The sequence below is a fragment of the Capricornis sumatraensis genome, chromosome 8, assembly GCF_032405125.1.
Source record: "Capricornis sumatraensis isolate serow.1 chromosome 8, serow.2, whole genome shotgun sequence".
Lineage (NCBI taxonomy): Eukaryota > Metazoa > Chordata > Mammalia > Artiodactyla > Bovidae > Capricornis > Capricornis sumatraensis.
The window spans coordinates 94,103,014-94,127,953 of NC_091076.1; the positions used below are offsets into that span (position 1 = coordinate 94,103,014).

General features: G+C 52.0%; 2 protein-coding genes across 2 annotated transcripts; both read left to right on the forward strand.

Moving 5' to 3' along the window:
• Nucleotides 1–408: 408 nt before the first annotated feature.
• Nucleotides 409–13,148, forward strand: HROB (homologous recombination factor with OB-fold). Its single transcript, XM_068977482.1, has 11 exons — nt 409–510; nt 620–682; nt 1,449–1,499; nt 4,225–5,400; nt 6,661–6,744; nt 7,700–7,840; nt 8,461–8,569; nt 8,757–8,842; nt 9,183–9,308; nt 10,782–10,899; nt 13,057–13,148. Exons 1-11 carry the CDS (start codon nt 409–411, stop codon nt 13,146–13,148), a joined length of 2,148 nt encoding a protein of 715 aa, XP_068833583.1.
• A 4,834-nt stretch (nt 13,149–17,982) lies between these two features.
• On the forward strand, nt 17,983–24,618 carry ASB16 (ankyrin repeat and SOCS box containing 16). The gene is made up of 5 exons (XM_068978812.1): nt 17,983–18,283; nt 20,667–20,934; nt 22,994–23,486; nt 23,812–23,925; nt 24,433–24,618. Exons 1-5 carry the CDS (start codon nt 17,983–17,985, stop codon nt 24,616–24,618), a joined length of 1,362 nt encoding a protein of 453 aa, XP_068834913.1.
• The last annotated feature ends 322 nt before the right edge of the window (nt 24,619–24,940 follow it).

Genomic DNA, 24,940 nt, shown 5'->3' on the forward strand with positions numbered 1-24,940 from the left:
AATTCCCAACCTTGCTCTCAACGCGAGTGCGCATCGAGCAAGCGGATTGGATCCAGGGTCTGCTGGGGGGCGTCCGAGAGCTCATGCCTTTCCCTTTAAGGCTGGGGCGGAAGACCGCGGTGAAGGGCCTTTGTGTCGGCGGGAAAGAAATAGGTCCGCCCCTTTAAGAGGGCGGAGACGCTGAGTGGCGGCGGCTTCGAACGCGGCCTAGGGAGCCAGACCCCTGGTTCCCGACCACCCTCCTTCGGCCCCCACCTGGGTTTCCGAGACGCCTCTCTCCGACCTCGCCCCAGAGACACTGTCGCCAGGACTCTGACCCTCCCACGTGGACCAAGGCCGAAGCCCCGGCGACCCCTGTAGTCAGGGTCTGTCCGGCCAAGCCGCGGCCGGAGCCTACTGGCGGTCGCCATGGTAATGCCGCGCCGGGGACCACCCGGCCGCCGGGTCCCCCGGCCGCGGGGACCTGTCTTCTGGGTTCCAGCCTCTCCCTCATGCGAGCTGCAGAACCGGGTTAGGGTTTCAGGGAGAGCTTGGTGGGGTCGGGACGCCTGGCTCTAGTCAGGGCTCGTCTTGGACATGCCCGGCCCCCCAAAAAAGGTCTCCCACTCACCTCCCTCAGGGCTTCATCTCCCAGTCTCTAGCCTTCCGTTTCACCAAGGAAGACTCCGGTTCATCCCTACGGGTGTGCTCAAACGTCACGCCTCCCGGGCCCTCCCCCTCCCCCTCCCCCTCCCCCAACCATTCTAGTCTGTTTCTTGACATTGGGCGATAGGTCTCCCTACCTGTAGCTCTTGCTGCTTTGGCAGCTGGAGTTAGGCACATCCCTTGGCTCTAGGGCTGACACACTTTTAATGCCGGCCACAGCAGCCCTGCTGTCCAGAAAGGAGGATCTGTGGGGACGAGGGTGGGAGTGGGGGATAGGGGGTGGGGGTGGGGTACATCCCACCCTCCCAGGACCCTAGCTACTGGGTATTAGATAAAAGGAAACCACTGACTTGTCTTTCAGAATCAAGGCCTCTGTGCTGGGCATGCTTGGATTTATGGTAATATCCCTTACATCGGACAGGGGTTCCCCAGGCCAAGCCTTTGGGGGTGTGACAAAATACTTAGACCTACATGCCCTGTACTGGCTCTAAAGAATGACACAGGCTCCCTTGGGCAGGCTTCCCTTTGCTTCCTCCCTCTTATTACAAGATTAAGGCAGATAGACCTAAGGGAATTATTTTACTAGACAGGATTCTAAATCATCATCTAAGTCTTTAAGTAAACCCCATCTCTCCTCATCCTTTATTCCTTCCCCACCACGACAGAAAAAAAAAAAAAAAAGAAGCAAACAGAAAACAGTACACCTGATGTCTTGTTAGAATTAGGAAAAAGCAGAGTGAAGACAACATGTACTTGCAAATGGTATGTCTCCTCCAACCTCAATTGCTTTGTTTTCCTTTCAGGCATGCAGTCTGCAGAAGCTGTTTGCTGTGGAAGAGGAGTTTGAAGATGAGGTAAGGAAGTGTTGGTGATCAGAGATGGCACCCAGGCCTAGAACCCAGGTTTCCTCTTACCTGACATGTGTATCTTTTTTTCCTTTGTTTTCTGTGAGAGGCTGAGAGATGATGAGAAATATAAACAACCCACTTAACTGTCTTAAAAACAAATAAAAAACCAGAGAGATGAGCTGCTTAATTGTCATACCTTTAAATTATAAGGGCCTTTGCCTGGAAGCTGTGTCACGTGGATGATTGGATCCACCTTCATGATGACATACTTCATGTGGGAAGGAAGTTAATGGAGAGGCAGAGCAGCTACTAGACAGCTGGGGACCCAGGGTCACCAACTGGCCACCTGAGCCAGGGCAAAGTATTTCATTCTCTGGCCTTCCATTTTTGCTCTTATGACATGAGGGATGTTCTTCTGCCTCAAACATTCTTCCCTTTCCTGCTCTCTCTGGAGAAGATGAGGGATTAGATTAGACCTGAAGCTGGCATCTTAGAATCACCCTGCCACATACCAAATAAATCAGAATTTCTGGGGATGGGCCGAGGCAGGGGTATTTTTAATCTCTGGGTGCACGCAGAGGCCACTGAACTAGTGATCTGCAATGCTGTCTTCCCACTCAGATCTAACAGATGTAGTTTCATCTGGGTGGCCCAAAATTGTTATGTCAAATCCTTTTCAGAAAGAAACAGGATTTAAGTGCATAAAGCCCCCAGAGGTCAATTAAATCGCTTAAGAATACAACACTGGGCTTCCTTGGTGGCTCAGTGGTAAAGAGTCTGCCTGTCAGTGCAGGAGAGATGGGTTCGATCCCTAATCTGGGAAGATCCCAGATGCTGTGGAGCAGCCAAGCCAATGCATCACAACTATTGAGACTGTGCTTTAGGGCCAGGGAACCACAACTACAGAGCCCACCTGCCGTAACTACTGAAGCCGCACACCCTAGAGCCCCGTGCTCCGCAACAAGAGAAGCGACCTCGGTGAAAAGCCTGTGTGTGCACTGCAACTACAGTGTAGCCCCTACTCGCCACAGCTAGACAAAAGCCCACACAGCAACGAAGGCCCAGCGAGCTAAAAGAAAAAAATACAGCACTGATAACCAGCACCAGCGTTAGACATAACTCCAGTCTAATGTACATGGAAACTACTAAACTACGTTTATAGAAGAGTTGCTCTGGTTTATCAATGACAAGCCATTCAGAGCTACTTTTTGACTCCCAGTGGTCTGCTTTAAAAAAAAATCACTTCTAGATTTGTCCGGATGCCTAATTTATGCCTAGTGAGATGGTGCCCCAAGGACCCTTGTGGCAGCCATAGCCCCAAACATCCCTCCCTTTGAAGCTTTTGAAACCTGAGGTTTGAAGGGAAAAACAGACCTTTTAAAATTCCCTCTCTGGCTTGTCTCATACCCTGAGGTCCCAAGACACAGTGACAGAGGCATGTATGAGTTCCAGTCCTGGTTCTGTGAAGTTACTTAACCTCTCGGAGTCTCGGTTTCTATATCCATAAAACAGGGATAATAATATACCTATTCATAGGGTCATTGTGAGAATTCATTGAGAGAATTCTGATAAAATGTTTACATGGTACCTGGCACCCAGTGAGATGCTTCACATGTTAGGTGTTTTGTTATCATTTGGGGAATTGATTTTTGTTTTTAAAAATAACTCAAAACTGCCAGCTTTGTCGAGGAGATATGTGTCCTTGTCTTTGTCTTTCAGCTTTGGAGATGTGTAATTACAGACTGAAAAAGTGACCTTTCTGGGTCTTACCAGGTCAAGGTAGGACTGCTAGGCTAGTAATGGAATTAAGAGTGAAGGACTCTGACAGCTCAAGTTTCTGTTCCATGACCAGTCCCTTCCCCCTTCCCAAGGCAGATGACATCATGTCTGAGAGGGAGCTCTTCAGGGGAAAAGGGCTCTGTCAACTCCCAGGGTCATCAGGATTTTATTCCTGCTGTAATTCTAATATTATTATTATTACTAAGTCCTAAAGTAGTCCTTGGAGTATGCTAGTCTCCTGATAATACACCAAGCAGGAAAGATCCTTTCTCTAGCCTAGACAATCTAGTGCGGCAGCAGGGGGTGGGGGTGGAGGGGACCTTCCTGTCAGTTAAATCAGCAGTTCTGACTCAAAAACACCCTCGGAACAGGTCTGTTGCTCTTGAAGGTGTCAATCTCACCTTGCTTCCCAACTGGAATCCATACTTAATTTAACTTGCCTGAAAAGCTATATTTAACTTCTGCCTATTTTGCTGGATCCAAGGCCTCTTTGACTTAGCGAAGACTCTGTGTGTGCGTGTGTGTGTGTGTGATGAGGGGAAGAGTGGGTTGAGGACACGAAGCAAGACCAGCTCCTGAGTGACAGGCTGGACACCAGAAAGCTGATTTCCTTGAGACGGGTGTGTGCCCTGGGGAATTTGTTTTACTCCTTGGTGACCAGGTTCCTTTGCTTCTCTTACTGCTCCAACTGCCACCTCTCCCCTCCCCCTCGAGACTGAAGAAACAAAGAAGCTACCTGAAGACTTAGCCTTAGAATGTGTCTGGCAGAAGCCTGGTGGCGGACTCTTGGGGGAGGTCAAAGGTGGTGAGAGAGTCTACACCTCCCTTACATGTCTTGGTTTCCTGCTTGCGTGTATCTGCACACACAGACGCACCACATGCCTGAAATAGTAAAAGCAGAGTGCTTCTTCATTTCCAGATGCCAAGACCCATTGTCTTTGCTTCTTTGTAGGATTTCTTGTCGGCTGTGGAGGATGCCGAGAACCAGTTGGCGGGCACACGGCCTGTAAATGCCGGGTGCCTAAGACCTGTCTCCTCCCGGCCACAGGAGGCCCAGCTGCTGCCTCGAGTCACTGCCCCAGCAGAGGCTGCAGGCCTGCCAGCCCTGCCAGCCCTGGGACTCCGCCTTCCTACCTGCGGTGGGCCTAGGGCCACTGGGGGTCCGCCTCCCACAGGAACAGCTCCCCTAAGGCCTGTCTCGACATCCAGCAGCTGGACTGGCACTCAGGGAAGAGTGACACTGACAGAAGTGCTTGAAGAGCCAGGAAGACCCCAGTCCTCAGCCTCCTGCCCCCAGCTTACCTTCAAGAGCAAAGAGCAGGTGATTGGTGGCTTCGAGGGACCTGAACAAGATGAATTTGATAAGGTCCTGGCAAGCATGGAGCTAGAGGGGCCCAGCTTGGAGCTGCAACTTGGAGTTCACAGTGAGGCCACAGAAATCCTGCCCAGCTGGCAGCAGGAGGACTCCACATTGGCTAAAAAGGCTCGGGTGGCTGATCTGAGCAGACCTTGTCAAAGGGGGCCTGTTCCTGCCCCCCACGTAACTGGTATCCCATCAGCCCGGGATGCACCCCCGGATCCCGCAGTCCTCTGCAGGACTCCACAACCTCACTTGAGACCTGGAACTGTGGGTAACTTTCCTGTCCCAGCTACCTCAATGGTTCGTGCTCAGCCACCCCACTGGGAAGTCTCTCCTGTGGGTCCCCCTCCTCGAACACCCCAGCCTCTCCAAGATGCTGGCAGGCCCGTTCAGAGCAGCCCTCAGAATTGTTTCCCTGCTCAGCCATTCCGGTCTCCAAACACCTGTTCAAGTGGCGAACTCCGTTTTCTTAGACTCCGGACTCCCAACTCAAGCTGTGCTGCTCCCCCAAAGACCAGATGTGGACTGTTTCCTCAGGGCCCACCCCAACCCCGAACTCCAGCGTCTTCTGTCCTGTCTCCTGTCTGCACCCCAAAGGGTCCTGGTCCCTCCCCGCTCCCTCAAGCAGCTCTGCAGACGCCCATCGTCACCAACCACCTGGTGCGGCTGGTCACCGCTGCCAGCCGGACACCCCAGCAACCCACCTGCCCCTCCACCCGGGCCAAGATGCGCCGCTTCCCCGGCCCAGCAGGGCTCCTGCCTCACCAGGTGAGTGACAGCTTTGCTCTGGCCAGAGCCAGAGCTCCCCAGGCGGCTCTCCTGGCTGCTGGAGAGCAGCTGGGTGTGTCCCACCCCTGCCCAATCCCAGAGGATCTTCAATCCCAGAGGAAGTGGAGGAAGGAAGGGCAGGGGTCAGGGGCTTTCCAGAGCTGTGGGAGAAGTCAGAGGTGGGGAGAACTGAAGGCCTGAAACCCACATAGATGGAGATGCCTAAGGCTCTGAGAACATCACAGTTTCCATACATTTGTTGAGCACCTCCTGTTTCCTGGCACCGGCCAGGAAGACTCAATCTCTTATATTTACTAAGGACTGGTGTGTGTTGGGCCCTTTGCTTGGACCTGAGAATACAGAAATTAACATAGAAATAGTTCTCATTTTTCAGAGCTTCCAGGGGAGTGGAAGAAGCAGACTTAAACAATACGTAAAAGGGACAGAGAGAGTAGAGGTCATTTCCTGGGTGCTGGGGAGACACTGGGCTCCTTGTGCTTCCTGGGTGGGCTTTGGACAGATGAATAGGAGATTTACGGAGGTACATGTTGGACGGCTGTGTCCTGGAGGACATTTCAGCAGTGGAAAGACAGGAGAGAGTGTGTGCAAAGGCACAGATTCTCTGGGAGATCCACGGAACCATTCAATGTGGCTGGTGTGTGGGGTCACTGTGGGGGAGTTGGGGCTGAGCCTGGAGTGTGGATTTTGGCAGCAGTAGAGAGACAGGGTCCCTCAGACTAGTCTTAGATCCAATCCCAGATAATTGGACTGAGAATCTGGTCTGGTTGTGATAGGTTAGCCCTTTCCCTCACATTTGAAGGGTGTTTTCTTCAATCAGAAGAGATTTCTACCCATTAACTTGCTCTTCCCTGGCACTTTAAGAGAAATCCAAGGAAGCCATGTACATTCCTCCTGGGTTGGATCCCTGTCAGGAAGGGTGAGGTCCCCAAGAAGGGGTTTGGGGAAAGCTACGCTCTTACTCACTTCAGGCCTCTCTATTCAGGTCATCACCCCCTTCAGGAAGCCCCGGGATTTGTTCCTGAGCCAGCTCCAGCTTCCTCACATTTCCCCAAACGGTCCCCAAAGCATCTTTTTTGAGCTGCCAGCAAGGCTCTTGAGACTTCGTTAGGAGAGATGTAATGTGTGTTAATTGTCTCTGATAGTTTCCTGAACTCATTATGTAACCCAGACAAGAAGCTGTACTTGTAAATAACAGCTGCTGAGCTTGCTCTCTCTTTCTCCTCCCCTCTCCCCTCGTAGCACAGTGGGAAAAATCTGGACGACATCATGGTTTCCACGCCCCAGACTCCGACTCACGGTGCTCTGGCTAAATTCCGGACAGAGGTAACTGACTCCATGCAAATGCTAACTTAAATAAGAGAGAGGGACATCCTTGTGAGTTTCAGAAGCTGAGAATCAGAATCAGTGCTGCTCAGCCTATTTTCTGGGGTCACACACCATAGCATGTTGAGGGACGCCCATCCTGATGCCAGAGAGGTATTAACTGATATCATGGGTTCAGCCTTCTTTCCCAGCTAAGAAAGAACAGCCTGGCTAACTCCATCTGCCCTCAGCGGAGGAGAGTGTAATAAGTATCAGGAAATTGTATCTCGGGAACCCTTCCTCTCAGGTTTCTGGGAATCAAGCTGGGAAGCTTGTGCCTTCACCTTGCCTCTGGTGGGTTCCCTCTTGGTGGATGAGACTCAGCCTCCCTCCTCCCTGGGATTCTGCTTGACCTGCTCTGCCCCCGAGACTCACTTTTGCTTTTAATTCTCTCTAGAAGTTTTTCTCTGCTATAGCTCTATATATCCACCAGTCCATTTCAGCTCCAAAACAGTAAATACTCATCTGAATTTAAAGCATTTTTTAATATAACTAGGTGTACAGTTAAAGCCAGAGGCATCTCAAGTGAAATATAATTGGTTTCAAAATTGCCTGGAAGCTTATAAATTTATGTGGGGGCTCCCTAGCCCTAAGCCTTTTCAAGTTCATTACAAAGGACAAGCGTAGCTAGCCTTTTGCATTATAGTTTAATAATTTAATATAATTAAAGTCAGGTCCTGATTTAAAATAAACTAAGTTACAGAGCACCTTTGCTCTTGTTTCTCAGTGGAAGATGTGATATGCAGCAAGTTTTCACATACCCTTTTCTGAACCTTGAGATAAACGAAGGGAGAAAGCATGGCCACCGTGCTGCCGGGAATTCACCCTTGTTCCCCCACCCCTCCATCCCGGCCCAGTCAGGGTCTCTAGCAAAGTGGACCCGTGAACACCAGGCTCCCCTTCTCTGTTGCGCCAGGTTGTCACTAGTTCCCAGGCATCGGTGGAGGAAGACTTTGGACGAGGGCCCTGGCTGACCATGAAATCTACTCTGGGTCTGGATGAGAGAGACCCTGCTTGCTTCCTCTGTACCTACAGCATCATCATGGTGCTGCGAAAGGTAAGGTTCTGGATGCTGAGACACAGAGGAAAGGCCGTTTTTATATCTCTCCCCAACCTTGCCTGCTCCACCTTAGGAAAGGGGCACTCTGTTTGCTCCCTCCTACCCTAGGCCTGTCTCTGAGCAGCAGCATGAAGATTCCATTGGGTTGTATCTTCCACTCACCTACCTTTTCACTACCATCCACAGTATCAGGCATAGGCAGAAGTGGGTTACGGGCATGTCTCCATACATCTGAGTCCTGAATGGGGTAGGGTAAGCACACTGCTCCCCTTAGAGCTCCCCATAGGTCAGAAGGCACGTGCAGACTCATGTTAGTACATATGCTAACATGCTCCTGCCTGTGGTCTGCGTGATAGAGATCTGTATAAATATATACACATAAATACATAAGAGAAAGGAGGCAGGGGAAAGAAATGAAGGGCCTGCCAGCTTCAAATCTGCCAGGGGGAGATGGGCTGAGCCCTTTACACTGCCCCTTGGCCCTCCACAAAGGAAGATCATCACCACACTGCTACGCTGCATCACCACCCCCACCCCTCCCTAGGTTGCCCTGGCTCACTTGGGAACCTTACAGATGGGACATGGCTGGCTCAGCAAATGCCTCTCCTTGTAACCAGGCAGCCCTGAAGCAACTTCCTGGGAACAAAGTCCCCAACATGGCGGTGATGATCAAGTCCCTGACTCGGAGCGCAATGGATGCCAGCGTGGTTTTCAAGGACCCTACGGGTGAGGAGTTAGGTTCTGGGACTGTCTGACGAGTGGCCCCATTGAGGTCAGCAGATGAAGAGGAGCCACCCTCTACATTCACAGTTAGGATAACTGAGACAGTGAGCCACCTACTTCCCAACTGGGCCCAGACCAGGCACTGTGCAGTCCTTGACCCTGAAACTGATGGGCGGCATGGTGTTTGCAGGAGAGATGCAGGGCACAGTGCACAGGTTGCTGCTGGAGACGCGCCAGAATGAGCTGAAGCCTGGCTCGGTGCTACTGCTCAAGCAGGTACTCTCCCCCTCCTTCCATGGAAAAAGCCCTGGTTGTCTCTCTGATTCCCTGCCCTCCCAGGCCCCAGGCAGAGAGTAGCTGCGCTGGTGCTAGACCCTGGCTTACTGGAGCCGAGTAAAGGCCTGACCTCCATCCTCCAGGGGGTGGGTGGGAGTGGGAGTGGCCTGTGAAGGGCCAGGGGTGGGCAAGTGGTTCTACCCTGGCACCAGGGCTGAGGTGGGAGTGATTTCTGTGATCCTGGTGCAGAGGCCACCAAGGGAGAGGCAGGCGGGACCAGGTGGCCAGCGGTGCTCTCTTAGGACACTGGACTCCCCCGCCCACCCCTTCTCTCCTCCAGATCGGAGTGTTTTCTCCTTCACTCCGAAACCACTACCTCAACGTGACTCCCAACAACCTGGTCCATGTTTATAGTCCAGATGCTGGAGACGGGAACATCCTCAAGCGATCTCAGTCCTTCCCCAAGGTAAGAGGAGCAGGATGGAGGAGGAATGGGTAGAGCTGCTCTCCACCTGGACCTTCTGGTTTCTTCCCTCCTTCACCCTGGGGAGCAGTTGCCCTAAGGTGAAAAGATGCCTTTGGGGACAGGGCCATCGCCTCCTGTCCCTGGTCCAGCCACCTGCCAGATGGCACGGTAACAGGACCTAGAGGAGCAGCTGGCTTCTGAGTGATCCCTGAGTGCCTGACGGCAGACTTGAACGTCATAGAGCATGGGAGTCACTTGAGAACTAACCAAGGTGACAGTCCACAAGGGGGCGGGACCCTCAGTGAGTGACTGAGGGTTGGACTTGCTGCAGGTGGCTGTGCAGAGAACAGACAGCTACAGGTGGTGTCAGGTGAGCCAGCCCTTGCTCGACATCTTTCCCGCTGCTTTCCACCTCTGCTAGGTGAGGGGACACCAGCCTAGAATGCCTCTGGGAACCAAGGAAGACAGTTCCAGGCAGCTCCACTCAAGGGTGAGGGTGCAGAGCCTGGCCTTGACGTGGCACACAGTGTTCCCTCTGGCTACCTGCACCTTCCTGGGATCCTGGGTTGTTGTCATGGCCTGGCCTGCGGGTCAGGAGACCTGGGTCATGTCCCTGCTCTGCTGGAAATTTGTAACATGACCTTGGGCAAGTCCTGTCCCTTCCCCCGCTGTTGCTTTGTCTATAAAGTGAGTCTATAAAGTTATACTCAGTGACGTCTAGTCAAGCTATGCTTTTAGCTCTAATTTGCTACTTCTCATCTTTCTCCCTAACCTTCTACATTCTCTCAGTATCACCCCTTTCTAACAAAGCATCTTGATTTCCTTCTAAATTTCAAGTCACCCCTGGACTTCCCTGGTGGTCCAGTGGTTAGGAGTCCATGCTTCCACTGCAGGGGGCAGAGGTTCAGTCCGTTCTCAAGGAACTAAGATCCTGCAAGCCAGATGGCATGGCTAAAAGAAAAAAGATCCAAGTCATCCATACTTGTTGAAAAAATATTGAAATGGTACAGAATAAAGAAACATAAAACTGACCCTTCCCTGTTTGCATTCCCTAGGGCTAACCATGGTTAACAGGTTTAATTACTAATTTTAATTACCTATTCATGTAATTTGGGGGATTGTTAGCAGCTCGTTTTTAATTCCAGCCTAACTCCTTAGTATATGTCTGAATGGCTTCTTCACTGTCTGCTCCAGTTTTAGAGATTCCCTAAAACATCAGATACCAGCTGAATTAGAAAAGAAAATCAGGCAAAGTTTTTTGGTTTTGTTCTATTTTTAAATTATCTGTTCTTTGGGGTGTTTGGTATTTCAGCTACCTCCCCAGCGTGGGCTGGGTGACTGGCCACTGCCGCTTCCTCTGTCCTGTCTTTCCTGAGCTCCTACCTATTCCTTTGAGCTTGTCTGGGTGGAGATGGTACCGTCTAGAGAGATTTCAGGGGTACAGATATTGGTAACCAGATCCTCTGTCCCCAGGATCTTGGAAGTTTCCATGAAAGCCTCCAGCAAGAGAGCGAGAAGCCTGGGAAAGGCCTCCAAACAGTACAGAACCCAGAGGAAGGGGCGTCCCTCGAGAAAGAACTCCCAGAAGCAGGTAAGACGGTCAGTCCACCCAGGAGCCAAAAAGATTCTCCGTTTCCTCTTGAATAGCTCAGGCAGATTGTTCTGGCTGCATCTTGTTCCTCCTCCTGTGAATCTTTGGATCTTACAGAAATTAGATGTGGTATCTTTCCTGGCCAGGCTGCAGGCCACAAACTAATTAACACAAAGAATGTGATCCTCAGCTCCCGCGTTTCCAGGCCATGTGCTGTTAGCCACAAGGAGGAGATAGACTGGCGCCAGCCTTGAGTCTTCTGTGGGCTGATGGCTAAACCACAGAGGCAGATTTCTCCATCCTGACTAAGCTCTGAGGCCCTCCAGGTGGTGCTAAGGGGTCCAGCATCCCCATGCTTAGGGTGGGACCAGGATCCAGACCTGAGAGGCCCAAATACAGACCTCTTTGTGGAGGGCCAACTTGTTCCTCAGGAGGGAGCCTCACCCAGGTGATGGCTAACACAGTCCAGGTCTGGTCCTTAGCTCTTGGACCCCATAAATGGAACCCTCATGGGATTATGGGTAGGTGTCTCCATGTTAACCAAATTCACAGTAGACCATGGATAAGCCACAGAGCCCATTTATTTATATTGTATGAAAAAGTATCCACCCCGTGTGCTGGAATCTTCTCTAGAATCTTCCACTATCTCCTTGTAAGTCAGCTTGAGGACAAGCCAAACCCTCCTCAGAAGGTTGCTGGTGGTCATGGAATAAGAGAGGCAAGCTGCCTGTAGAACGTTGTGGTTGGTGTCACATCTCCACAGTAGGGACAGACCTGCCAGGCAGACAGCTGCTGGTGGCGGCCCGGCAGCACTGAGACACAGATGCGGATTCCTGCTCTGAGTCCCATTCTCCTTGACTCACATTGGCTGCTCACTCCCCTTCATTTACCCTAGTGTTTCTCCAGACAGTGTAGCTAGTGAGTGGCAACTTTTTTATTAAAGTCAAATTCCAGTCCTACTTCCCTGGGTACAATGCTGGTCACCCTAGTTAAATTTAAATGCCCCAAAACTGACTTCTGGGCTTCCCAGATGGCACAGTGGTAAAGAATCTGCCTGCCAATGCAGGAGACGTGGGTTTGATCCCTGGGTTGGAAAGATCTCCTGGAATAGGAGATGGCAACCCACTCCAGTATTTTTGCCTGGAAAATTCCATGGACAGGGAAGCCTGGTGGGCTGTAGTCCATAAGGTCACAAAGACTCAAACACGACTGAGCATGCACACAGACTGACTTCTGCCCTTCTAGCAGCAGTGTTTGTCCGGTGCTCTGTGCCAGACTGGGAGCTGGCCTCTGCAGGTATAGTTTCCAGCCTGACTGATGCTAGGGCTGCCTGATTCCGTCCATTCAGCGGGCGCTTTCTAGTTGGAAGCCATGGCTCTGGCGTCAAACGGATGCGCACTTGGGCAAGTTGTTGACCTCTTTAAACCCTGTTCTCTTGGGCAAAGTAAGGATTGTAACAGGAACCACCACGAGATGCCCTCTGCAGAGGCCCTGTGAGGCCGAAGTGATGAGTGTAACGTGTGCGGGCCTGTGCCTGGCACCAGGTGTGACCCCAGTTCATGTTAGCTGCTCTTGTTCACAGTCAGAGCAGCAGTGAGGGTTACTGAGGTCAGCTGTTTCCAGCTTCTCAGGCAGAAGTACCCATCTGAGAACTGTAGTCAGGACAGTTACTTCTGTCCTCTCGGCTCACAGAGACACTTTGGGGGAGGGGACGGTGACTTCTCCCACCATGCAGAGTGCAGGTGAGAGACCATGTGAATGAGCTGTGTGATTCTCAGCGCATCTAAGGGCTTTTCCCAGCCTTCTCTGTCCCTCTGTCCAATCAGACGGTTGCACTAGGAGACCTCTGACGCCTTTCTGCTCAGGCGCTGTGCTTCAGGGTGGAAAGAAGAACCATGGAGGCCCAGGGGGAGCCCCTTTCTTTGCAGAGTGACCCTGGCATTTTGCCTCTGCCTTTTGTTGAGTGTGGGGAGCAAAAAGGAGATGGAAATCAGGCCAGCCTCAGGCCCATCGATGTGGGGACCACTGCCCAGAGAGCCCCCTCCCTAACTGCAGCCAGGTTCAGACCCTCCTAAAGGGTGGGAGCTTCAGCTCTGAGTCACAAGGGGCCCTCAGGTTATCACTGAGTCTCCCCACCCTCCCTGTCCTCCCCTGCAGATGACCTGGATGGACTCCTGAGCGAGCTCCCTGAAGACTTCTTCTGTGGGACCAGCAATTGGGACTGCCCCAAGGCAGGGCACCCGCCGTGAGCCGGCAGCCTCTCAGCACCGTGCCAGAGCTCTGGTTGTGTCTGATCACATGCCTGGGAGAGAGGAGGACCAGCACAGCTGGAGAGCAGACAGAGTTCTGAGACCTCTGTGGTTGTTCCCACCCTGGACACTTTCCCTGAGAACACCCTTGTCCCTCAGATTGTGCACTGTCGTCACTTTGGGTCTTCCTTTGGCACGCGGAACTCTGCTCAGTATTGGATCTACTGTCCTTCAAGCCCTCGGGTGCATATCCCTTCTCCTCCAGCAGGGAAGGTGTGTCACTCTCCCACCTCCGCTTGACTTTAGAGGATGCTGGGCCTGGTCCCTTGACTCCCTAGTCCCAGGACAGCTGAGGAGCGAAGAGAAGCTGTGGCTTTTGTGGCAACTTGTCCCTCTGGACAAGGAGGGAACACACTCAGGCTTCCCTCTGCTTTGTCTCTTGAGGCCTATAGCTGCCCAGCTCACCTGTGTCTGGGGCTCCAAGGTGCGGGGGCATGGTTTTGGCTGGGGCATCTTATTCTGAAATAAAAGCAGCTGCCTGCTTCACCTGCCTCCCTCTCTTTCCCAGCCTCTCAACTCCTTGTCCTGTCTGCCCTGCCCTTGGTGCCTTGGCCAGGACAGAGCCAAAGCTACTCATTTTCTTTCTCTTTTTTCTTATAGACTTTGTTTTTTTGTTTTGCTGCACTGGGTCTTAGTTGTAGCACACGGGATCTTTAGTTCCAGCATGTGAACTGTTAGCTGCAGCATGTGGGATCTAGTTCCCCAACCAGGGATCAATCCCAGGCCCTCTGCATTGGGAGCTCAGAGTCTTAGCCACTGGACCACCAGAGAAGTCCCTATAAACTTTTTGACAGTTTTAGATTTATAGGATTATTGCAGAGATGTTCCAGGGAGTTCTCCTATACCTCACAGCCAGTCTGAGAGCCAGTATTGACACATTATTAACTGGACTCTATGCTTTATTGACATTAACCCAGTTTTCCCCTAATATTCTCTCTCTCTTCCAGGATCCCATGCAACATTTAGTCATCTTGTCTGTATAGACTTCTCTTGGCTGTGGTAGTTTCTCAGACTTTCCTTGTTTCTTAATGACCATGACAGCTTCCAGGAGCACAGGTCTCGCTTATTGTCAGATGCCCCCCTGTTGGAATTTGTCTGGTGTGTTTTCGTGACTAGACGAGGGTTATGTGTTTGGGAGAGGAAGAGCACAAAGGTGAGCTCGCGTTTTCGTCGCGTCATATCAAGGGCTGGTGGTGACTTTGATCACCTGGCTGAGATAGGGTTCGTCAGGTTTGGTCAGGTTTCTCCTCCGTCAAGTTGCTCTTTTTCTCCTTTTCCACACGATTTTGGAAGGAAGTCACTCTGCCGCCCACACTTAAGGAGTGAGGGGTTATGTTCTCTGCCTCTTGAAGGGCAGAATATGTACATGGATGATTTGAAATTCGGCATGGAAGATTGGTCTGTTTTCCCTTATTTCTTGTTCAGTCACCCGTTTATTATCAGTATGGACTCATGGATATTTATTTTATACTTTGGGTTAGAGTCCACTACTACTTTATTCTGTTGCCAAGCAACTCTTTGCCACTGTAGATTCTCTGTACCACCTTGAAGGCAAGAATTGGACAAGGGTCATGGGTGGGGTATAAAAGGTCTAATTATACCAAGTAACCAGCCAACCTTGTTTTCCTTTATGGAATGAAGGGAAAAGAGGAAGATGCTCTTAACATACGGTTGAGGGGATGTGAGCCCAGTTTGATGGCCGGTTTTGCCTGCCTCTGCCTCGGCTTTCACCAGGCAGCTATAAGTCGGTGCCTCCAATAGACTTGGCACTGCTCTGGGGAAGGTGTTATTTTCCCTGTTTCCAAAGAGATCCCATGGATCCCAGCCTCAAAGCTGAAGGGAGCAAGTGCCCTAGGAACTCCGTGTTCACCTGGCGGCTGGTTGCAGTGGGACTCTTCTAGAAGGCTTTTGTGGCCCAAGCCTGGGAACAGGCAGGAGCTAATTCACCAGCTCTGCCCTTTCACACTCTCACTTAGTTTTCCTGCTTGAACACCTACCTGAGGTGGTTGGATGGCTTCACCGATTCAATGGACATGAATTTGGGCAGACTCCGGGAAATGGTGAGGGACCAGGAAGCCTAGAGGGCTGACCAGGAAGAGTCAGACACAACTTGGTGACTGAACAACACCTGAGCACACCACGTAGTTCCATCTCTTCCCCCACTAACTCCCCAGCTCTGCCTCTCTAGCTTAGATCTGGGCCAGAGCCCTTCTACTCCAGTGGTCTTCGTGCAGCTAAACCACCCGTTCCCCTGGCCTGTGTACCCATCCCCCCTCAGCCCCTTGGAGCTCTGTTCTTCACTCTTAACCATCCTGACAGATGTCCTGGTTTCTTGTGTACTCCATCACCCCATAGGCTCTGAGCTCCCAGAAGACAGGCTGGGTATCCAGTCACCTGGCCCGGTTTCTGCCAATAAAACTGGGCTCCCTGGGGGTTCCTGTGTGGGTTGAAGTAAAGGCCTCAGGAAGTTAATGCTGTGTATAGTTCTTCTGCCCTCAGGAAGTTAAAGCTAAGGACAGGACACAGAACATACGGTGTCTCTGGGGACTGAGCTGTAGTCAGCACCTTCAGGCCTGTGGCAAGAAGGCTGCAGAGAGGCTGGGGAGGTCAGCACAGCCTCAGGCCCCGCTCACAATGACTACTGTGAACCTCAGAGAAGGCCCCTCACGGCCCCACCCACCTTGCCAGCTCCCAACCCTGGGAACCCAGATGTGGGTGCTCAGCTGGGCTGTTGGCGGGGCAATTAAAACACCAAATGGGTGCCAACAGGGTTAATCACACCTGCATTTATAGAGGCGCCTTTCTCTGAGGATCTCTAAGCCCTCGCTGGGCATGATCTCATTGCTTCTCTGGGATTCCCCACCCTGGAATACCACCAAGAAGCTGGGGCCAGAGTGGGTGAACTCTGGGTAAGGCAGAGCCAGAAACAGCCCAGGCTGCTGCCACACACATGGGCAGGCAGATGTGTGTCCGCTCTGGTGGAGAACGGGGGCCTTCAGTCAACATGCTGCTCACAGGAGGCCAGCCTGCGACAAGACCTACTGTGTGCCATGTCCTGCCGGGGACCAGAAACCCAACTGAACCCACTCAGGTCCTGCTCTGGAGCCCATATCCAGGGCAGCAAGCTGTGGGCCACAGTACATGACACAAGCGGTCCTCCAGGAGCATGGATGGGGAGGGGCTGGAGCCTCAGGGGTGGGAGACCTGAGCAGGTGTCTCCCGGAGCAGGTGACCTTTGAGGTGGACTTTGAGGGATGAATCAGAAGGGACTTCCAAGCGGAGGGAAGGGCTAGGAAATGTGAGGGGAATGGTGCCTGACGCGGAGCCAAACCAGGGCACGGGGTTTAGTGGGAGAGGGCAGAATTCAGCAAACGTTTTTAAGCTGGGAAATGAACCATTTCAGATAGATCCTTCCCTATGGGCAGTGGAGCAGAAGAGGGGATACCAGGTAGGAGGCTAAGCTGGTCCGGGTTAAAGGTCTTGAGATGGTAATTGAAAATGTGAGAATGAGGTGGAGTGTGTGTGTGTGTGTGTGTGTGTGTGTGTGTGTGTGTGTGGAGCGGGACAGCCAGGGCGTGCACCTGCAGTCAGGGCAGGATAGGGACAGGCCGACCCTGAGGGGCCCAGAGGCCACCCTCCACCCAGAGCTGAGGAGAGCTTCTGGGGCCAGGATTGGCCAGCCTCCCTCCCGCCCTCCCCTTCACTGCTGGGAACCCACAGCAGCTAGTGCTGTTTCACGGCCTCATTCCTCCCCCTAGAGGCTCCCAAGAGCAGAGCACTTTGGGTGAGTGGTTTTGCAGCTTGAAGGTCTCCATGGTCCCCAGAGTTGTGAGGTCAAGCCCTTGGTCCTCCTCAGGCAGGCATGTGAGCCCTTTTAGGAGCTAGGGAAAATCAAATAAGAAAACCCTAACCAAGATTCACTGATGGCAGCGTTAGGGACCATGCTGTCCTGCTTGGAAGGTGGGGAGAGGCGCTCTTACTGAATCATTCCATCTCTGGAGTCAGACGCACAGGACCCCAGCCTGGCTCCCCGTCACAAGCTGTGACCTTGAGCAAGTGGTTTCACCTTGCTAAGCCTTAAGTGCCTCATCCATGAAACAGACATAAGACCACCCATCTCAGAGGTGTTCAAACTGTGATAATCAGCCTGATCATATAATTTATTGTCAAAACCAAGGTGCTGTTTACCCGGGAAGAGCCAAGAAATCTGTATGGTGATCTGAGTAAAGGTGGATATAAAAACAATCTGAGTATTCTAAAGCTCTGGGCCCATATGTGCGGAGTTAGTGTTGTTAATGCAGATGCTGAGCAGAGCTGTTGGAACTCCGATGTGACCTGCCAGTATTTCCTGGGCTGGGGCCTGGTTTCCAGCCAACATCAGAGAGCCCTGTCCAGTCCATTTCTGATTGATTCATTTACCTTGGACCTGGCCGACCCAAGATACTCCAGGAAAGTGGGAGAATGCAGACCTGGGGTTCATCTGGGGGCCGGCTCCCCAGTCAGTCTGGGAGATGGCTCCCCACAGGGGCCATCCCAACCCTGGGCTGGGGGTTGGCCCAACACCTTCTCTGCACCAAGATCATGACTCTGGGCAAACCCTGTTTATCAGAGCAGCGAAGGGCCTATTTATAGCCTCAGCTGCTCCTTTCTTTGGGTTACAGGTGAGGGGGCAGGGTGGCTCCTCAGAGCAAGGGTGGCAGTCAGGCGAGGGAACCAGCCCTGCCCAGCTGCTGCCGCCCAAACTCCTGGATCCCCAGCCCTGGGCCCCCCTGCCATGGCGGAGGAGACCTTCCCCTTCACCTCCTCCACCCTGCGCTCTCTTCGCCTGCAGCGGGAGTGGCTGGAATGGGAGGACCGGCGGCGGGCAGCAGCCCAGCAGTGCCGGAGCCAAAGATGCCCCCCAGATTCCCAGGCCCGGCTCACTAGGCCACGCCGTTCCTGCCGGGACCCAGCTGTGCACAATGCCCTGTTCTCCGGTGAGCTGCAGCAGATCAAAGCCCTGTTCCAAGATGAAGACGCTGCCAACATGATTGTGGAGACTGTGAGCAACCAGCTGGCCTGGTCAGCTGAACAGGGTAAGGAGCACCCGGTGGGGGCAGAAGAGGAGGGGTAGGGAGGAAGGTAGGGGTGGGGATGGGAGAGAGCCTGGGCCCAATCTCCCCTCTCCAGCCCAGAGAATAGACCGTCCCCTCCCACTCCCCATTTTAGATCCCTCCTAAACGAAGCTGAGGCATGCTTAGTGGTTTGTATTCTTTTCAGAATGAAAGTTATATTAACATGTTGTTGGAATTACATAGAAATCCATGTATGTGTGCCACTCTTTGTGACTCTGTGGACTGTAGCCCGCCAGGCTCCTCTATCCATGGGATTCTCCAGGCAAGAATACTGGAGTGGATTGCTATTTCCTTCTCCTGGGGATCAAGACCCAGGCATCGAACCCGTGTCTCTTGAGTCTCTTGTATTGGCAGGAGGGTTCTTTACCACTAGCACCACCTGGGAAGCCCACATAAAAATACAGTTATATTCTAATGCAATTTTTTTCTCTGGATATATATCCACAGGAATATTTTTTCTCTCATAGAATGAAATTATACACCAGATGCTATTTATAGCCTGATTTTTTTCATTTAACATGTTTCTGTGGTAATAACTATTAAGTCTATATAATATTTTAAATAGGTGCATAAATTCTATTGTATGGTTGGCCCATGGTTTATACAGTGTTAGTCTCTCAGTCGTGTCCGACTCTTTGAGACCCCACCAGGCTCCTCTGTGCATGGGATTTTCCAGGCAAGAATACTGGAGTGGGTTGCCATTTCCTTCTCCAGGGGATCTTCCCAACCCAACGATCAAACATGGGTCTACCGTCTGAGCCACCCAGGGAAACCCAATAGATTGGTTAGATTAGGTTCCTTTTAAAAAAATCTACTTTAAATAACAATATGACCAACATCTTTGTATCCTTAGGATCTATTCTGACCAGAGCGTTTGTCGATGTAAACCAAACGATAATAAATCAACTATCTGCCAATAAAAACTAATTTAAAAAAAAGATCGCTCCATTCTTAAGATTGACAGGAGAAAAGAAAAAAAAAGACCAAAGACAAAAAAAGAGAAAAATAAACCAACACACAAAAAGAAGAAAAACTGATTAACAGGAAATTGCCTCAACCCCCACCTATGGATTTGGGGGTTCAAAATCCTTGAAGAATTTATGCTATTAGTCACCACTGGCTCCAAAGTCCTTTAGCTGTTAGAGATGTGACCCCACCCAGGGCATCTCGGTCTCATTCTGCAGCATGTCCCCCATCTCCCAAATGGAACTTGGCCTTAATTTCAATCTTAATAAAAAACAAAGCATGTTTTACCCAAGATTTAGGAAACCCAGGAATTCACTTCACTACAATGCAAACAACTGATGGTCAGATATTAGGCATCTATGTCCTTCAAACAAGGCCTTGGCTATTTCTACAATTTGGATCCAACACCAGTCCTATGATCAACCCCTCCTCCTACCCTTCCTTTCCCCACTCCCACTTCTTATCCCCCGCCCTCCACCCTTCCCCACACTTTCACCCCACCCTCCCCACTCAGGGAATATCCTAGGACTTCTTCAGCTTTCCTTTGGCTACTCCCCAAGTCAGTTCCAGGCCCTCCTATGCATAACTCCTTCCCCTCCCAAATATTAGAGCACCTAACTAGTCCATTCTAAAGGAGATCAGTCCTGGGTGTTCTTTGGAAGGAATGATGCTGGGGCTGAAACTCCAGTACTTTGGCCACCTCATGCGAAGAGTTGACTCATTGGAAAAGACTCTGATGCTGCGAGGGATTGGAGGCAGGAGGAGAAGGGGACGACCCAGGATGAGATGGCTGGATGGCATCACCGACTTGATGGATGTGGGTTTGGGTGAACTCCGGGAGTTGGTGATGGACAGGGAGGCCTGGCATGCTGCGATTCATGGGGTCACAAAGAGTCGGACACGACTGAGTGACTAAACTGAACTGAAGTTAACAAAAAGAGCCAAGTACTCCACCAGCAGCTCAAAGACCCAGAAGTTTCCTTAATAGGATTGACCTCCTTAGCTGCCCTTGTAGTTTTAAAGAGCAATTAAGGGAATTTGTTGGCAGTCTAGTGGTTAGGACTCAGCACTCTTATTGCCAGGACCCAGGTTCAATCCCTGGTCAGGGAACTAAGATCCCATAAGCTGCTCAGTAGGGCCAAAAAAAAAGAGCAATTAAATGTTTCTTTCTATGACATATATGATTTTCACAGACTGACAAACTGTTCTAAAAGGCTGTTCCAGATTACACTCGCAAATGGGGGCTTGAGGGAGCCCCTCTCCACAGGTACAGATAAGCACAGGGTTGTGCTCAGCCCAACATGCAGAGTTGTAGACGACAGCATGCCCTGCCCGCTGGCCTCATACCCAACCCCCTAAAACTGCCTGCTCTCTCCAGGATTCTGGGTGCTGACCCCCAAGGCCAAGCACACTGCACCTCTCACCATCGCTGCTGCCCGAGGCTACACCAACTGCGCCCGCTACCTGATCCGGCAGGGAGCTGAACTGGATTCTCGGGTTGGGGGCCGGGCAGCCTTGCATGAGGCCTGTGCCCGGGCCCAGTTCGACTGTGTGCAGTTGCTGGTGACCTTCGGCGCCAAGGTCAACGTGTTGTCTGAGGAAGGCACAACCCCCTTGCACCTCTGCACAGTCCCCGAGTCCTTACAGTAGGTGTCCAGGGGTTGAGATGGTTTGGGGAGGCAGAGTGTGTGCGTGTGTGTGTGTGTGTGTGTGTGTGTGTGTGTGTGTGTGTGTCTCCAGCTCACATAACAGAAAACATCTCCTGGTAGCAGCTTGGAAGACAGGTCACATTCTATGAGGATAAAACTGAGACTCAGAAAGGTTTAGTGACCTCTCCAAAGTCACATCAGCTAACCCCAGGAAGCAGAAGCCTTGTTGCTTTGGGGGAAAACTCTTTTCAACTGCAATTTCCTATTGCCTGGGAACCTATTGCAGCCACATTCCTAGTTGTTTAGAGGTAGGCATCAAGATCTGACCCAGTGTTTTCCGATCTTAATATGAGGCACACCTCCTCTTCCCACTTTTTTAAGGTCAACAGGTTCTTGGACCCTCTACATGATGGTATTTGCACTTTTACAAGTCAGGCCCAGAGATAGAGCTGGCGAGGAAAGGGAGTCAAGGGCTCCTGGAAGACATTCCACAGCCCCAGTGCTGGGGCCCTCTCCCCACATAGATCTAGATCAGTGATGGACCCAGAAATGATCCAAAATTTCCAGTCCTTTCTTGAGTTTTTATGGGCACGTGGTGTACTTTCTAGCATTCTTGATTCTTTTTTCCCTCAATTTTTTATTTTATTTATTTCTGGCCACACTGGGTCTCCCTTGCTGCCTAACAGCTTTCTCTAGTTGCGGTGAGTGGAGGCTACTCTCTGGTTGCAGCACCTGGGCTTCTCATTGGGGGGGCTTCTCTTGTTGAAGAGCACAGGCTCTAGGCATGCAGGCTTCAGTAGCTGTGGCACGTGGGCTCAGCAGTTGTGGGACACAGGCTTAGTTGCTCCGTGGCATGTGGAATCTTCCCGGAACAGGAATCAAACCCGTGTCCCCTGCATTGGCAGGTAAATTCCAACCACCGGACCACCAGGGACGTCCAGACTTAATTCTTTTAAGTGAAATGAGAATGGAACCTGACTGAGCGAGCTTCTTGGAGTTATTTAAATTTAGTATATACAATAGAAACAAAAATTAGTCTATGATTAGAATTTACCAAGGAAATAAATTATGTAGTTTGTGGCTGGCTAGATGCTGCTCAACTCTTGGTCCCTGAGCATGCACTGAAGGGAGCTGGAACTCTGTTTTGGGGAATGACACTTGGTCATCAGGGTTTCACTGGAGTCTGACAGATCTGCTCCTGAGTTTCCAGTGGCTACTGTTCTGGCTTTTAAAATTGCTGTTAGTTTAGTATCATCATTAATTTAGTTTGCAAGAATGTTTGGTTTACCCCATGGTGGTTTAACGATGCATATTTGCCTCAACAGTGTTTGACCTATAATTTTTCTAGGAACGAGAAGACTGAACCAGTGTTCCCTAAAGCTGTGCTCCCTATAGTCTGTGCTCCCTAAAATCTGGTTTTGGTTGTTTGGGTTTGGTTGTTTTCTCTAGAGGGAGTGGAGTAAGGGGGACACCCAAGTGCCTTTCCTTTGCTGGAGTGGGTGTGGTTGGCCAAGAAGGGTGGTCTTTATATTTGGGAAGCCCTTCATGTTTGGAGACAGGAAGAAAATACTAATTAGGACTTTGGACTTTTTTTTTTACTTTAATTAGAACTTCTATTTCTATTTTCTTTGGTGATGGTGGGGGAAGGGTTACACTCAATTTTCTATGCTTCATAGTATACAGATTAGTGGGTTTTCAAAACTTTTTTTGAAAAGTGGCTATCAAAATGTTAGAAGAGACCATTCACAAGTGATTCAGAACCAGGCCTTGGGGTCCCAATCTGATGGGGGAGTCAGGTTAGATTCTAGGAGGGACAGTCTCAGGCAGTGAGTATTAATTACTAACTTGCTGTGTGTCCTGAGTTGCACCACAACCTTTCTGGGCTGAAAACCGAAATGCTCCAGGTGGCTTGGATGGGCCGTCCTCCTCTTCTGCCTAGTCACGGGGCCTCCATGAGTGTGGCGGTGGTCACCAGGCTCACCTGAGCCAAGAGGGGTGGGAAGAAGGGGTCAGGGATGACAGGATTTGTCTCGGGGGCCTTGTACCCTGTCCCCAGGTGCGCCAAGCTGCTGCTGGAGGCGGGAGCGACTGTGAACTTGGCCGCGCGAGACAGCGAGGTGACGCCCCTGCACGTGGCGGCGGCGCGCGGCCTGGACGAGCATGTGGCTCTCTACCTGGAGCACGGCGCCGATGTGAACCTGCGCACCAGCCAGGGCGAGACGGCCCTGAACGCGGCGTGCGCTGGGGCCGAGGGGCCGAGCAGCAGCCGCCGCCACCAGGCCGCCGCGCGCCGGCTCCTGGAGGCTGGGGCCGATGCCCGGGCGGCCGGACGCAAGCGCCACACGCCGCTGCACAACGCCTGTGCCAACGGCTGCGGGGGCCTGGCCGAGCTGCTGCTGCGCCACGGGGCCTGTGCGGCGGTCCCCAACGAAGCGGGCCACACGCCCATGGACTGTGCACTGCAGGCTGTCCAGGACGCCCCCAACTGGGAGCCCGAGGTCCTCTTTGCCGCGCTGCTGGACTATGGGGCCCAGCCTGTACGCCCAGAGGTGAGAGGCTCCTGGCGAGCAGGGGGTGCCTGGAACTGGAATTGCCCAGCCACCGGGGAAGAGAGGCCAAAAGATAAAGAGCCCATCGTCTATGCCAGAGGTCGGTCCCCATCTTGGGAGGGACCAGCGAGAGTTATGGAGGAGAGTGTCCAACAGAGAAAAAAGCCCCCAAATAGATTGGAACACACTTGAAATGTGGGATAAACTGAGGCTAGAGAAGGATTAGGAGGGACAGATCTTGGCATCTCAAATTTGGATATAACTATAGTGGCCCAGGCTGGTTGGTGGAAACATGGTGCCCTTAAGAATCTCTTTTGGTTTCTAGATGCTGAGACACTGTGCCAACTTCCCTCGGGCCCTAGAAGTCCTGCTTAATGCCTACCCTTGTGTCCCATCCTGTGATACCTGGGTGGAGGCCGTGCTCCCCGAGTTGTGGCAGGTATGTCTACCCTACCTGCACAGCTCCTTCCTGGGCTCTGGGGGAGGTAGAGAGGAAGGGTGAACCCTAGGCCTATACACCCAGGATGGGCTTCCTGGAAGCAGGAGCAAGGGGAACCCTGGGCTGGAGGAGGATGGGCAGAGTGAAACCTCTGCATTCCCTGCCCCCTGGCAGCTTAGAACAACCTTTAGTTACACACACCTCTCTAGCCTCTCTCTTACCTGCATCAGTATAGACATTTATCAGGCATCTCTGACTCAGTAGACAGCACTGTTGGAGTGGGGGGAGGTGGGTGTAGACATGGCTGAGACCCTGCCCTGCAGTGTGGTCTCAGCTCCCATGACCCCTGCAGGGCCTTTGGTTCTGAATCTGAGTCCTATGAGATATACTACATGCCCAGGTGGACCTATGTTGTAGAATCTCAGGGCCCCACCACTAGGTTGCCCCCAGAGGGAAGGGCAGAGTCAGGGTGTTGGGCCATCTGACCCTGTTCCACTCCTGACCTAGGAGCACGAAGCCTTCTACAGCTCGGCCCTGAGCATGGTGAACCAGCCAAGACGGCTGCAGCACCTGGCCCGGCTGGCTGTGCGTGCTCAGCTGGGTAGCCGTTGCCGACAGGCTGCCTCTTGCCTCCCACTGCCCCCGCTCCTCAAGGACTACTTGCTGCTGCGTGTGGAGGGGCGTATCCAGTGAGCCCCATGCCCAGCCACTCCCAGAGCTTGTCCTGCCCTTCCCATCAGTCATCCCTCCCAACCCTGGAGGACCAGTCTCTGACCTTCTTGTCCACACTCTCGTCCACATGTCCTCCGGGGCCAGCTCATCCATTTATTGGCTTCTTGAGCCACCTGCTGACCTCCAGCCTGACCTGAACTTCAGCTCCTCTCTCCAATGGGAAGGTCTGCAGATTCAACCTTTGCCCGCATCCTCCTCCTTTGCCTAAGTGGATGATGGCCCCACCATCCAGGCAGACCCCAAGCCAGGAGGAAGTGATCTTGTCATCCCCTCTGCCCTGCTC

Excerpts from the sequence above, each read along its gene's own strand:
- HROB (XM_068977482.1), top strand. The coding sequence starts at position 409 with ATGGTAATGCCGCGCCGGGGACCACCCGGCCGCCGGGTCCCCCGGCCG. Across the intron at positions 9,309-10,781 it reads GATCTCAGTCCTTCCCCAAG|GATCTTGGAAGTTTCCATGA; the intron begins GTAAGAGGAGCA and ends CTCTGTCCCCAG. Across the intron at positions 10,900-13,056 it reads GAAAGAACTCCCAGAAGCAG|ATGACCTGGATGGACTCCTG; the intron begins GTAAGACGGTCA and ends CCTCCCCTGCAG.
- ASB16 (XM_068978812.1), top strand. The coding sequence starts at position 17,983 with ATGGCGGAGGAGACCTTCCCCTTCACCTCCTCCACCCTGCGCTCTCTT. Across the intron at positions 18,284-20,666 it reads GGCCTGGTCAGCTGAACAGG|GATTCTGGGTGCTGACCCCC; the intron begins GTAAGGAGCACC and ends TGCTCTCTCCAG. Across the intron at positions 23,487-23,811 it reads CCCAGCCTGTACGCCCAGAG|ATGCTGAGACACTGTGCCAA; the intron begins GTGAGAGGCTCC and ends TTTGGTTTCTAG.